General features: G+C 33.7%; 1 protein-coding gene across 5 annotated transcripts in view; it reads left to right on the top strand.

Moving 5' to 3' along the window:
• Positions 1–13,194, top strand: part of nfat5b (nuclear factor of activated T cells 5b) — a 70,183-nt gene that overhangs the window by 34,666 nt on the left and 22,323 nt on the right. For 2 of the 5 annotated variants that reach the window (XM_051114473.1, XM_051114472.1), the window contains exon 2: positions 4,289–4,414. In XM_051114473.1, coding sequence (XP_050970430.1) covers positions 4,289–4,414 — 126 coding nt within the window. Of the gene's footprint in view, positions 1–4,286; positions 13,056–13,194 lie in introns of those variants that run through there. The other 3 variants (XM_051114477.1, XM_051114475.1, XM_051114476.1) reach the window with 3 other exon arrangements.

Below are 13,194 nucleotides of genomic sequence, written 5' to 3'. Positions count from 1 at the left end.
TAAAGTGACTTACATTTTAGATACAATATTGACTGTTTTTGCTTAATTTTGTAAAAGGAAATAGTTCCAATCAAAGCCACAGCTGAGCTGTTGTGTATCTCTGAGCAACAGAGATGTTTCATTACTGAATGAATTGAGTGAGTCAATGATTCAGTGACTCTTTCATAAAGACATTTGCTGTGTCCCAATTTGCATACTATCCGTCCTAAATAGTATTCGAAAATACAATTAGTATGTGGAAAAAGCGGCTTTAGGGTATGTAGAAAAATTCCCATCTCATGTTCTCCCTCAATTTCAAAATCATCCTATATCGCTGTTTTACCTTTTTTGTTGAGGGTGTTTGATCTTTGCATGTTCACTTTGCAAAGACTGGGTCGGTGCTTCTGCAGTGATGTAGGATGATTTTGAAATGATTTTTGAAGTTGAGGGAGAAAATACGATTGGAGTTTTTCAACATACCCTAACTGTCTTGAACCAGAATACACAGTTCAAGCAGAGCAAGACAAGACGAGTGTTTGAGATTAAAAAGTATTTAAATTGTTTTTTTTTTTTTAATGAAAATTACCGATCGTTTCACTAGATAAGACCCTTCTTCCTCGGCTGGGATCGTTTACAACTGCATTTGGAAGTTCAGAATCGGGGCACCATATCAGTCCATTTTATGGACTGAAAAAAATACTGAAATGTTTAACTAAAAAAACATCATTTCTTTACGCCAGAAAAAAAGACATGAACATCTTGGATGACAAGGGGGTGAATACATTATCTGTAAATTTTTGTTCTGGAAGTGGACCTCTCCTTTAAAAGTATCATTGCATGTTTCCCAACATTTCTTATTTCGTATATTCAAGAAATTATTTAAAATATTAGTGTTATAAAATGATTTATGCATTTGCAATTTTGTGGTGTAAATGCATTAATGGCACTTCATCTTCATTTAACTGTCTGTAAATACATCTAATGCCACTTCAGATGTAGTTTCTGTGTTTCCTCTCCAGTAGAAAAAAGACAGTGTTTGTTGATACTGAGTATGAATGGTAAATACTCTTACTCTTACTCTTACAGTCTTATTATTCTAACTGAATTAATTGCAACAATGTAAGAAGTTTTTGTGAAAGATGACATATTTAATATGCAAGGTGAAAAAAATGTAACAATATTAACAGTGGGAAATGACATCTGCTGTCAAATATAGTTCTTAGAAAACCAGCCAAGAAAATTGCAATCGGTGCATCTCTAATTAAATCCTAAAAATGGAAAAATTGTTTCAGTGTTCATTTACACACGAGCAGCTCATGATCCGATGTTTTCAGTATCTTGGTTCACACTAACTGCTGATTCACAAAAACTTGTCTCTGCATGTTGTTTATTTTTGTGTGCCTAAGTTTTAAACTTTTTATCAGTTAATTTGTAAACCTGTTGTCAATTAAACAGTCTAAAGGTCTCCCACTGCAGTTTTCTGCCAAAATAAAAGCTTGGAGGTTTATCATTTGGAAGTGAAGCACTGCATGTAAAAAAAAAAAAAAAAAAAAAAAAATATATATATATATATAGAGATATATATATATATATATATATATATATATATATATATATATATATATATATATATATATATATATATATATATAAATATATATATAAATATATATATATATATATATATATTTGAATGATCAAATATATATATATATATATATATATTTGAATGATCAAATATTCATTTTTATTTTAAAATAGAATAAAAATATAATGATGATAATAGTAATGATTATTCTAATTATTGTTATTATTATTTAAAGTGACTGCGTTCCTGAAAACAACAGTTAATGTAATGTGGACTGAGACAATATCGCAACTAAGAATACTCCGTATAGACTTTAAATTGAGCTACAAATTCAATGCAAAGACTGTTCAGTCTTATTTGGTTCTTGTGAAGATTGAACCTAAGTGTGAACACTGATAAAAGCAACTATTTTTTATTAGCATTTAAGTGTGAGATTAAATGTTTATCACGTCACAGTTCAAATTCAATTTCAATATATATGTCTAAAAAATAACAATATAATTTTTTTAACAAACTATTAATCAAAACAATGAAAATAAAACGCTCACAAAAATTGAAATAATGTATTTGTTTAACTGCATGTCATGTGACCTTTAAAGGGGTCATCGGATGCAAAGTTCACTTTTTCATGATGTTTGAACATTAATGTGTGTTGACAGTGTATGTACAAATCTACCCTAGGGCTGCACGATTAATCGCACGATGTCGTGAGGCGCGTTTAGTCAATGAAGCCGGTACTTTGATTAGTAGTAAAGCTCCATCACGTACGTTCAGCTGGAGCGGCAAGTAATACACAGAGCCGTAAAGCACTGACAAGCTACGCCAAAATCGCGCTCAAAATCGATTTGGCGTAGCTTGTCAGTGCTTTACGGCTCTGTGTATTACTTGCTCTGTGTACTGAACGCACGTGATGGAGCTTTACTACTAATCAAAGTACCGGCTTCATTGACTAAACGCGCCTCACGACATCGTGCGATTAATCGTGCAGCCCTAATCTACCCTATAATGATAAAAATCCATGCAGTGGTTTTAAATTAATCTGTAAAAATAATATCCCCTTTTTCAAATCGAGCCATTCTCAGATGCCTGTGGTGTCACACCGACAGAGGCCGCTCCCACAATAGTTGACTGACATGAGCATTTTACCTCAGAACAGCTGTAACAGTCCGACCTCCATTTTTTCAATGCCGGAGCAGGGATGTACGTTAGATTGATCGATTGAGGTGTTGTATTGCTGGATGTAATAATGAACATAGTGGTCGTCATTTACTCCCGACATCTGAGCCGCTGAAGATGCAGTGGATTACGTTTGTTTGTGAAGGGAATGTGGCTCCCGATCTACATAAATGCGACTATGTTTGTGCAAATCATTTGTGATCCAGCTTCACCTACAGCAGAAGTGAGTATAAGGGGTTTTTAATGAATCTCTGCAATCACCTTTCTTAATAACGTGCTAGTTAGGCTAAACACGCTAAATGCGGCCAAAGTAAACAATCTCTCGGAGATGCTCCTCACTCCACAGAGAGAAGAGAGGGGCGGGGTGAGCAGAGCTCATTTGCATTTAAAGGAACAATTCCTCAGAATGGGATGAGTTTTTGCAGAGCTCATTTTGACAAGGTAAAAAGGGTGTTGTTTTACACTACCATTGAGAATTTTTAACCAAAGTATATTATAGACTTTTCATTAAGACCCTAAAGAATCATATCAACTTGTGAAAAATTGGCATCCGATGACCCCTTTAACTGACATTAGAGAACTGTGAACACGCAAATGTGTTAAATTATTAAATAATTTAACAACTTCATAATAATCTCAGGGGGTACTTTGAGAAAATATTTTATGTCGAAGGTGTTTGGCTGACAAAAAAGTTTGGGAATCCCTAACCTGTAACATTAAGACAGCACAACCCACTAATCTGAGCGTATTTGTATATTTCACAGCCTCATTTGCATTCATGTTTCATTAGATATGGCATCAGCTCTCAAGTTAAAAATTTCTGCTATTGGCAGGTGTGACCAATAATCTCTGAGACCATAAAACTGAGAGATGATCTGTTCTGAAACATTCTAATCTCATTCAGACCCAGTGATAAATGACAAGGTACAAAATGAAGGATTTGGGGAGCTTGTCTCTGGACAGATGGGTGACTGTTATATTCATTCATTTATTTATTTTATCCTTTTTTGTGTGCTCGATATGGGCCTAACCGCTGGAATCAGTGGGATCTCGATTTGTCAAATCCCTCGTCCCCTTGTAGCAGCCTTGTTTTCAAAGTTACACTCATCAGAATAGAGAACAAGGACGGAAGGCATTGTGTTCTTGTTCTGTTAAAATAACGCACTACAATCACAGAGCGGTGACTAAGGCCTCTGGCATGCCAAAAATGGTATTTATCACTTACTATTGGTGTAAAATAAGCAGTCAGGACTTTTTCCATGTTGATGGCCAGGCAGGTCAACGAGCAGGCCGTGTGGGGTTCAGAAAGACACTGTATACCTGGAATTGGACTGACAGATGTAGACGACTTTTATGGTCATGGAAAAGTACTGAAATAAATGTTGTGCTGATTATCACCCCTGCCTGGCGATAATCCACTTGAAATGAGATATTGGAAATTCACTGCATATATCAGTTGCCACAAAGAAATCTGTGCAAGGCTATTTTGACTTGCTGCGTTTTACTGTCTGAGACTTAATAGATTTCTCCATGATTCCCCCCCAGAATCAGTATATGATCTTCTCCCGAAAGAGCTGCAGCTGCCATCTTCTAGAGAGCAGAACGCAGCCGCTATGAGTCAAAAAAGCGGTGGAGAGGCAGGACCTCCGCCGTCGACGGCTCTCGCCGCAGGTAGGCTTTGCTTTCGCCTTTTAAACCATCTTTTCTCTCAGATGCTGAAGACTGGAGCTAAGGCCTGCGTCCTGATGCATATTCGCCTGCCCACATTTTTTGTGGTTGATTAATTTGGTTCATGAAAAATGGTCTTTATATGACAGGTGCTTTGTGGGGAGGGTGTGGTGACATCGTTTCAGAGGTGGAGCAAGATTTTGATAAAAGATTACAGACAACTGACATTATTTGTTTTGGAATAACATGTACTGATGATGACTTGACCAGGAATGTGCCTTAAAACATAAACAGACATTTAAGCACAGAAAGCTGGTTTAATAGTAAACATTAAAATAATACTCATTTACTTCATTAGGAAAATATACCTGATTGCATTTAGATTTGTTTGTTGTCTAAATATAATTTTTGTCCTTTTTTGGGCCTTGCTAAAAGACTATAAGGAAAACTATCAAAAATCATGATTTTTATGTGGAAAAAAAAGATAAACAAAACCTTTATTGGGGCATCAGAGTAGCAAATATTGTTTGCAAGTAGTGATTAAATATCAATTTTTAATTCATGTTTAATCAAATGCCATTTTTTAGTTGGTAGTTAACACACTGTGATAAATTTAACAGCAACACCAATAATAAACACTCAAAAAGCTACATTTGTTTTTTTTTTTAATGTAATAATAATAATAATAATAATAATAATAATAATAATAATAACAAAGACACTCAAAATACATTTTACAAGTCTTGTATCATGTAATTTGGCCCTCCAGCGTTTTTGTAGCTTTGTGAATGAACATAATTGGCTCAGTGCCTGCAGGTCCCGAATGTCCAATTTTGCTCAAAAAAAAAAGAAAGACATTTAAAAAAAATTTATTTCAAAATTATTTCAAAATTCCAATGGGAATATTTGAATTTTTCAAATGGAAAAAGTATACATAAACAAAATGTATTCCTAATGCATGTATAATTGGCAGTTTTTAATATTTCTCCTGGCTTTTATTGAACAGTGGGGAAACTGTCCACGGTGAAAACACTCCTCAGAACTTTTCTTTTGAGTTCCTAATTGTACATTCAAAATGCAATTCACTTTAGTTTCTTTTACTCTGCCCCTTTATCAAAGTGCCCAGGTTTAGGGTGAGTTTCTGTAAACCAGAAGTCTGTTGCCTTTGGACATCTGTACCTAACTGCAGCCAAATGCATCCCTCTGACGAGGCAGGACATGCTGGCTGCAGCTGAAGGAAGGTGACGTATTTTCCAGCTTAAATGAATTTCATTGTGGGATTTTAGGTTTCACTGCAAATTGGACTTGCTTCTTCTGGCTATTTTCTCTTCCAGTTTAATTCATATTTCATTTGTGTACTGTATATGTTCTGTTGAAAATGTTCTTGTACTCTGGTTTATGATATTTGTTTGATCTGTTGTTTGACATTTGTTTTTTCTTTGTTTGCTTGTTGTTTAGTGTTTTTCATTTTGTTTATTTTTTTGTTTTTATTTACATGATGACTGTTTTTTATTTCTTTGTCCTTGTTGTTTTGTCTTACATTGTTTTGTATTTACTTTTTAGTTTTATTTTGTTTTGTAAGGGACAATTCTTCTATAAAATATTAGGCCATTAAATACTTTTTAATTATAAATGTAAACTTAGATTTTCAATTCAGTTTGCTCATATGTTTTTCCGAAACATTTGTGATGTTTTTCTCTTCATCAAACTTGTTTTTCAAAAGTATTTTGAGACACTTTCAAGTTTTACTGCAAGGCAATAACTCAACATACAAATGAGCTGAATTTTACGCTACTGGTCAAAACCTTGGAATAATTAATATTTTTTAAAAATATTTTTAAAATAAGTATTTTCAAAAGTATCTAAAATACAGTGAAAAGTAATATTGCTACAATTTAATATATTTTAAGAGTTTTCATATATTTTTAACAGTTTTCAGTGTCATAGAATCCTTCAGAAATCATTTTAATATGCTGATTTGTTGCTCAATAAACATTTATTATTATTATCAATGAAATACCATTATTATTATTATTATTATTTTAGCAATGAAGGCATTTGTGCTGATGAATACCTTTTGGAAACTGCAATACATTTTATTTTTCTGGATTATTTGATTAATAGAAAGAGCAGCATTTATTAAAAATAGAAATACGTTGTAACATTATGAAAACTGAACTATTTAATTTTTCCTTTTTAAATAAAAGTATTATTTTTTTCTTCAATTTTTTTTGTCTTGTGACAAATTTTAAATAGTAGTGTGTAACAATTTTTAATAAAAACATTAGCAACAAATTCAATTTTCGACATAGAAATGTTTCAAATCAGCCTATTAGAATGATTTCTGAAGGATCATGTGACACTGAAAACTGGAGTAATGATGCTGAAAATTCAGCTTTGATCACAGAAATAAATGTTTTAAAATACATTTTTAAATAGAAAAAAGTTATTTGAAATTGTAATAATATTTTAAAATGTTACAAGTTTTACTGTATTTTTTATTAAATATATGCAGCTTTGGTGAGCATAAGAGCCTTTTTCCCAAAGCAGTAATAAATCTTCATTATTCCAAACTTTTGACCAGTAGAGTACATAAAGATAATATGATTATCTATTCAGATTAGTTCATTTTGCCCCTTTCTGCGTTTTACCCCTCTGCACACCTAATAAATTGTTCTGTCTCATACTGAGTCTGGATGTCTTGTTTGACCCAAATTATGATTCTGATACTATTATTTTTAAGCTTTAATTTCAGTCTAATTGAATTTAAATGTTTTTTTCTTCTGAGACGGAATCAGCTGCAAGAATACTTCTGCCTAAATCCAAAAAAGTGTAATTCTCTCACTGCTCTTTGGAGAATACAGATTACATTTTAGTTTGGCCCCTCAGGGCTCCTGTTGGCTTGTGTTACAGTTTCTATCAATAGTGAAAGCTCTGAGGGCTCAGTATAACACAACACACTCAGGTTGCTGTGTTAAGCTGGCTATTTGCCGAGTAAAGAGTACAGTGCGGTCAGAAACATGGAGGCCAGACTAATGAATCAGAGGGGGTCTTGTAACTCTGACACAGATTGTCCAAAGTTGAATATACTATCTGTTATCTACCTCTGGTTTGCTATCCAGTGGATATGAATCTATTGATTTATCTAACCTGCATTTTTCATATTAATGTTCCTAAATTGCTATCAAAGTTGATGTTACTGGTCTTCAAAAAAGCTGATTTGCAGCCACTCTCAGCCACCTTAAAGAGGCAGAAGAGACAGACGCTCTGTGTTTTAGTTTGTGTATTGTTGCACGCCTGCCAAGAGGTTGCAACATAATGCGTAATGAAAAACTCTGCCTTTGTAGTCCTCCTCCAGAACAGGCTTTCAATTAATTTCATTACAAATTCTGCACAAACATAGGAGCAGAAGACTCAAATGTCGCTGTATCAGATGACAAACTGGCAAATTGTTTCTCTCTAGTCTTAATGAAGTGTTTGTGACAGAGAATGAAAAAAAGGATGGAAAAATAATACATTTTACAAATATTAAGATTCATATGCTAACCTCTAGAACATAAGGCTCAGAATCAAATGGTTGAAACTTACACAACATATCCGGTTCAGCTGATGAAGAAGGACGATTTCAATGTGTTGAATAAATAAATAAATATATAGAGAATGGTTTGTGGTTGCTATTATTGTCACCTGTCCATGTCGGATAGTATTTCGCACACGGAAAGATTTCTTCCTGATTTAATTATGTACGGCTTGACCACACTTCCTGTGCATGCAGGTGTCCTCATATTTATCATGCTGCATTTATGCAGCAGTTTGATCAAGCTTTTTAAAATAATTCATTTGAACTGTAGATGTTGTGAGACACAACGACAACTCTCATGAATAACGATATATATAAATATGCATAAGGCAGAAATAGCAAGGAAAGCATAAATGAAGCTTATCAGGTTCATGTTTTGGAATAAAAGCTGAAAGTGGATGCAAATCATTCTCTGACTGATGTGAGAGTATTATTTGCTGGATGTTAACCAGGTTTTGTTACAGTTGCTGTTGAATCATTGTTGTTATATGAATGGCACGGCCGTTTGTAAATATTATGGGTCTGGCTTCCAGTCTCATCTGCGTCCAGCTATTTTTAGCTGTACAAAACAGCTTGTTTTGCTTCTTGGTATTGTAAATTGGTGTGTCTTACCATATTATTTTAATGTATTATCTTAGTTATGAACACACTGGTTTGTAGTGCAACCAGTTTTACCATTTACTGCACATTGTTATTCTTCTTGTTATTTCCCTATAGCGGCTAATGAACCTGAAGTCTCGCCCATAAGTTTACTTCCATGTTGAAGAATAAGAGTCTTTAGACCAGCTGTATAATGTGGAAACTGAACAATTGTGGATGCATCCTCTACCATTATGTTTTGCATATGAGCCATTAGGGTTTCATGGTAAATGGTGAGGATGGTAAAAGGATGGGAAGTCAAGCCACATTAAAATTCATCAATTAGAAAACAAATTCAGCTGCAAAGCAGCTCTACAGAAAATAATAGTGTCGTTATTGAGCTCAGTTTAGTTCAGTTCAGGTCATTTCAGTAGTGTCAACTGATAAGTTCATAAATTACATGAAACAAGTTTAGTTCAACTGTAAGCAGCTCTAGTGTTATTATCCAACTCTGTTTAGTTGCAATGTTGTTCTCATCCAATAGTATGATTGCAGTATAATTGTCTTTTAATCTGATGATTGGTGTCTACAACATGTCTGTCTTTTCTTTATTTGTGCTGTACTCTATATGTAATAAATTCTAATGTATTTCACCTGAACTAGGATAAATGTACTAAACTATGTACTTCTGAGAAAAATGTTTTTCATGGTTTTGTTTTGTGCATATTTGACTGCCATATGTTTGACATTTGTTTTTGAATTATTTTTTAAATATATATTTTTATTTATTTATTTATTAAGCAGTGTTGTTCACGTTTGAAAGTTTTATTTTCAAAGAAATTCAGTTTGCATGCCTTACAAGCACATGATTAACGTCTTTATTTGCAGGATGTATCAATGAATTTTTCCCCTGAATTTCTTTCAGGCTGTTTTTATTCATGACCCTTTCTCCAAAGAATTAAAGAAGTTGCGAAACAGTGTTGGTATAATGCTGTTTGTTGCAACAGGGCATTATTCCCACATATTTGAGCATTTGGAATGGTAGGACTGGACTGGGCAGGACTAGAATGTGGATTGGCCTAGATATTAATATTTTAGCCTAGACTACAGTCTTCCAAATGTAAACACTGTTACCAGACTGATGAAAGTTGTAATGTAATGCTCATTCCACAGCCACTGTGGTTAGAAACTATTGAGTTTGTTTTGTAAGGAGGGGCATCAAGCTCACCCTATTGTTATTATCATTCAGTGACTCAATCAAATCAAGTCTGTCTTATTGTATAGGTTCACAGGCTTCTTTCAAACAATGAATATTATTAAGGGGCCAAGCACCACAGATACACATGTTATTTTTCCTATACATCTGGCTGGGTTTTAGATTGACTTAGAGGAAGGTTTTCGGGCAATTTTTTGGCATGTTAAAATTCTTTAGTTCGTTAGCACTGTGTTCTGAATGTATTTGAAAGGCTTAGTAACAGAGCCACCTTCTTAAAAAGAAAAAAAAAAGCTTTTCAACAATTAATTGTAAAGTGAAAATTAAGAATCAAACAATGGTTGGACACATTTCCTTATTAAAATATTAAAATCTTTTTAACACTTTGTTGCATCAGAACGATACTTGGTCAGTACCATCAGCACTATGTTGTGTGAATCTCTGAGTTGTTTTAAGACTATACCTGAATTTGCTATATGCAATTTGAACTATACCTGTTTTTCTATGGTTGGCCATATTGCCTTGCCAGTTTTTTTTTTGTAAAAGATTGCACAATCTTTCCTAAAATAAAGATGTAAAATCTAACAATGCCAGTTTTTCCAGTTGGCCATATTGCCTTGCCAATTTGATTGTAAAATATTGCACAATCTTTTCTAAAGTAAAGATGCACAATCCAACGATACCAGTTTTTCCACATTCGGCCATATTGCCTTGCCAATTTTGTTGTAAAATGTTGCACAAATGCAAAAAAGCAAAAATGCATTGGCAAGCATCGACACTGTGTTTTAAAGGGCTCTGAGTCATTTCAGGACAACACCACGTAGTGATCACCTTTTTTCCCTAGCGCTACAAATTCTACAATTCCAATCCAGTCCTTATTAAAGTTGATGATCTTCAGAGTAAATGTAATATTTATGTCTCATTAGGCAGCTGTCAAAGTTGTAGCAGTGCAGTTTGGTTTAAGCTCTAGATTGCTGAAGTTTGCTGGTTAGAGCCACCCATGATGCAACTCATGAACCATCCTAGTTTTGCAATGCACAAAACGCTTCTGGTGCTTGGCCCCAAAGCATTTTGATTAATTTCATCCAAGCTCATGGTCATGCAATAGAACAGATTTGATGTTAAAGAAATGTCACTGTGTATGGTCACTGTAAAAAAGGTTAGTTTATCCAGAAAAGAAATTCTGTCATCATCTGCTCACTCTCTTTCAATCCACACGTATAAGACTTTTGTTTATCTTGAAAACGCAATTTTCAAAGATGTTTTCTAATCTTTTTTTGTCCATCCATTGAAAGCCAAAATGCTCAAATCGCTTAAGTGGTCTGTGATGCATTCCAGACAAAACTGGACAAGTGTAAATGCATCTAGATGTTGAAACCACATTTGTGACCCTGGACCAAAAAAAACAGTCATAAATAGCAGTAGTATATTTGTAGCAATACATTGTATGGGTTAAAAATTTTTCTTTTTTTTTCTTTTATGCCAAAAATCATTAGGATATTAAGTAAAGATCATGTTCCATGAAGATATTTTGTAAATTTCCTACTGTGAATATATCAAAACTTAACTTAATTTTTGATTAATAATATGCATTGCTAAGAACTTCACTTGGACAACTTTAAGGTGATTTTCTCAAAAAAAAAAAAAAAAAAAAAAAAAATTTGCACCCTCGAAAAGCTTATTTATTCATCTTTCAGATGATGTATCTGAGATTTTTTTGAATATGATTGGTTTTGTGGCTCAGGGTCACATATGTAAATTTTACTCCTCCCAAAATGTTAAAATAACAAAACATGTGAGAGTGTGTTATAAGCTAAATGTCATAGACAGATATTGACAGCGCAAATGCAACAGGCATTGCCACGTATGAGTAGGCCTAGCTGAGTGACACACAAAAGAAACCAAAAGCAAGTCGCAGACTCTCAACACACAATCATCTTCAATAAAAGTACAGATCTTGAAATTAGCTGAAATTACTGATTTCGTTGATGTCAACTCCTTTAAATTTGCAAATAGCACGGGAAAAGGCCTCTATGTGACCCTGGACCATAAAACCAGTCATAAGGGTCCGATTTTTTTTTAAATGAGATTTATACATAATCTGAAATCTGAATAAATAAGATTTCCATTGATGCATGGTTTACTAGGACAGGACAATATTTGGCCGAGATACAACTATTTGAAAATCTGGAATATGAGGGTGCCAAAAATCTAAATATTGAGAAAATCTCCTTTTAAAGTTGTCCAAAAGAAGTTCTTAGCAATGCACATTACTAATCAAAAATTAAGTTTTGATATGTGTACGGTAGGAAATTTATAAAATATCTTCTTGGAACATGATCTTTACTTAATATCCTAATGATTTTTGGCATAAAAAAAATTGATCATTTTGACCCATACAATGTATTTTTGGCTATTGCTACGAAAATATTCCCGTGCTATTTAAGACCAGGGTCTAGGGTCACATATCCATTTTGCGGAGACACATTTATGTGCTCAAGTTTAAATGAAACCGTTTTAAAAAATGAAATTGATATCTCATAAGAGAAAATGCATGAAGTGACCAGGTGTAAACAGGCTCATAAAGAAATCCTAAAGGTATGAGTCGGGCAGCTTAATCTAAGTCTTCAGAAGAAACATGGTCTCTTTATGACAGGTTTATCCTTTTATTCACATATAAACACTGATCAATGCACACACTGCACATATAGCTCATCAAATATGTTAAACATGCTTACTTGACACATGGGGAAAGTTGGATTAAACCACTCAATTGATATGGATTATTTTTACAATGTCATTATTCACTTTTTGAAGTGTCAAAGTTCTGGTTGTGTAGGCTTTCAATGGATGGAGAACAATATAAAAAAATATTATGAAGACAAGCTCAAGTCTTAAATGGGTTTTGAAGGCGAGTAAATGATTGTTTTTTGGTTGAAATATCTTTTCAATTAACAATTTTTCAGTTTCTTTCTATTCTCAAATATGCATGTTTATGCAAAACAAGCAAAATATTCTAATGCTTTACCTCATCCATTTGTTTAAATGAGGTGTGGATGTTGTGTAACTGGATTTTCAAGGCAAATTAACACAGAATGCCATTAGATGCACCAGAACCAAGCAAATAAAACTGAACAAAGCCTTCTTCATTTTAATATATTTTAATGGTCAGCTTTTATTACTCATTGGTTGTCTCATTTTCATTCCAGGAATTTCTCTCTGAAGCAGGGAGTGTCTGCATACAAAATGCTCTGCAGTTTTCTGCTTCATAGGTCAGACACTGGTTTATGTTGTTTCTGTGGCTATGCTCACTCCCATCAAAATTTGTGCAAATTTGTATAAGAATTTGCTTGCATCATTTGGCACATCTGGATGAGAGATGTAGACCCTCAACCGGAACAAATCTTAAAA

Source organism: Labeo rohita, chromosome 7 (assembly GCF_022985175.1).
Source record: "Labeo rohita strain BAU-BD-2019 chromosome 7, IGBB_LRoh.1.0, whole genome shotgun sequence".
NCBI lineage: Eukaryota > Metazoa > Chordata > Actinopteri > Cypriniformes > Cyprinidae > Labeo > Labeo rohita.
This window is presented reverse-complemented; position numbering and strand designations above follow the sequence as displayed.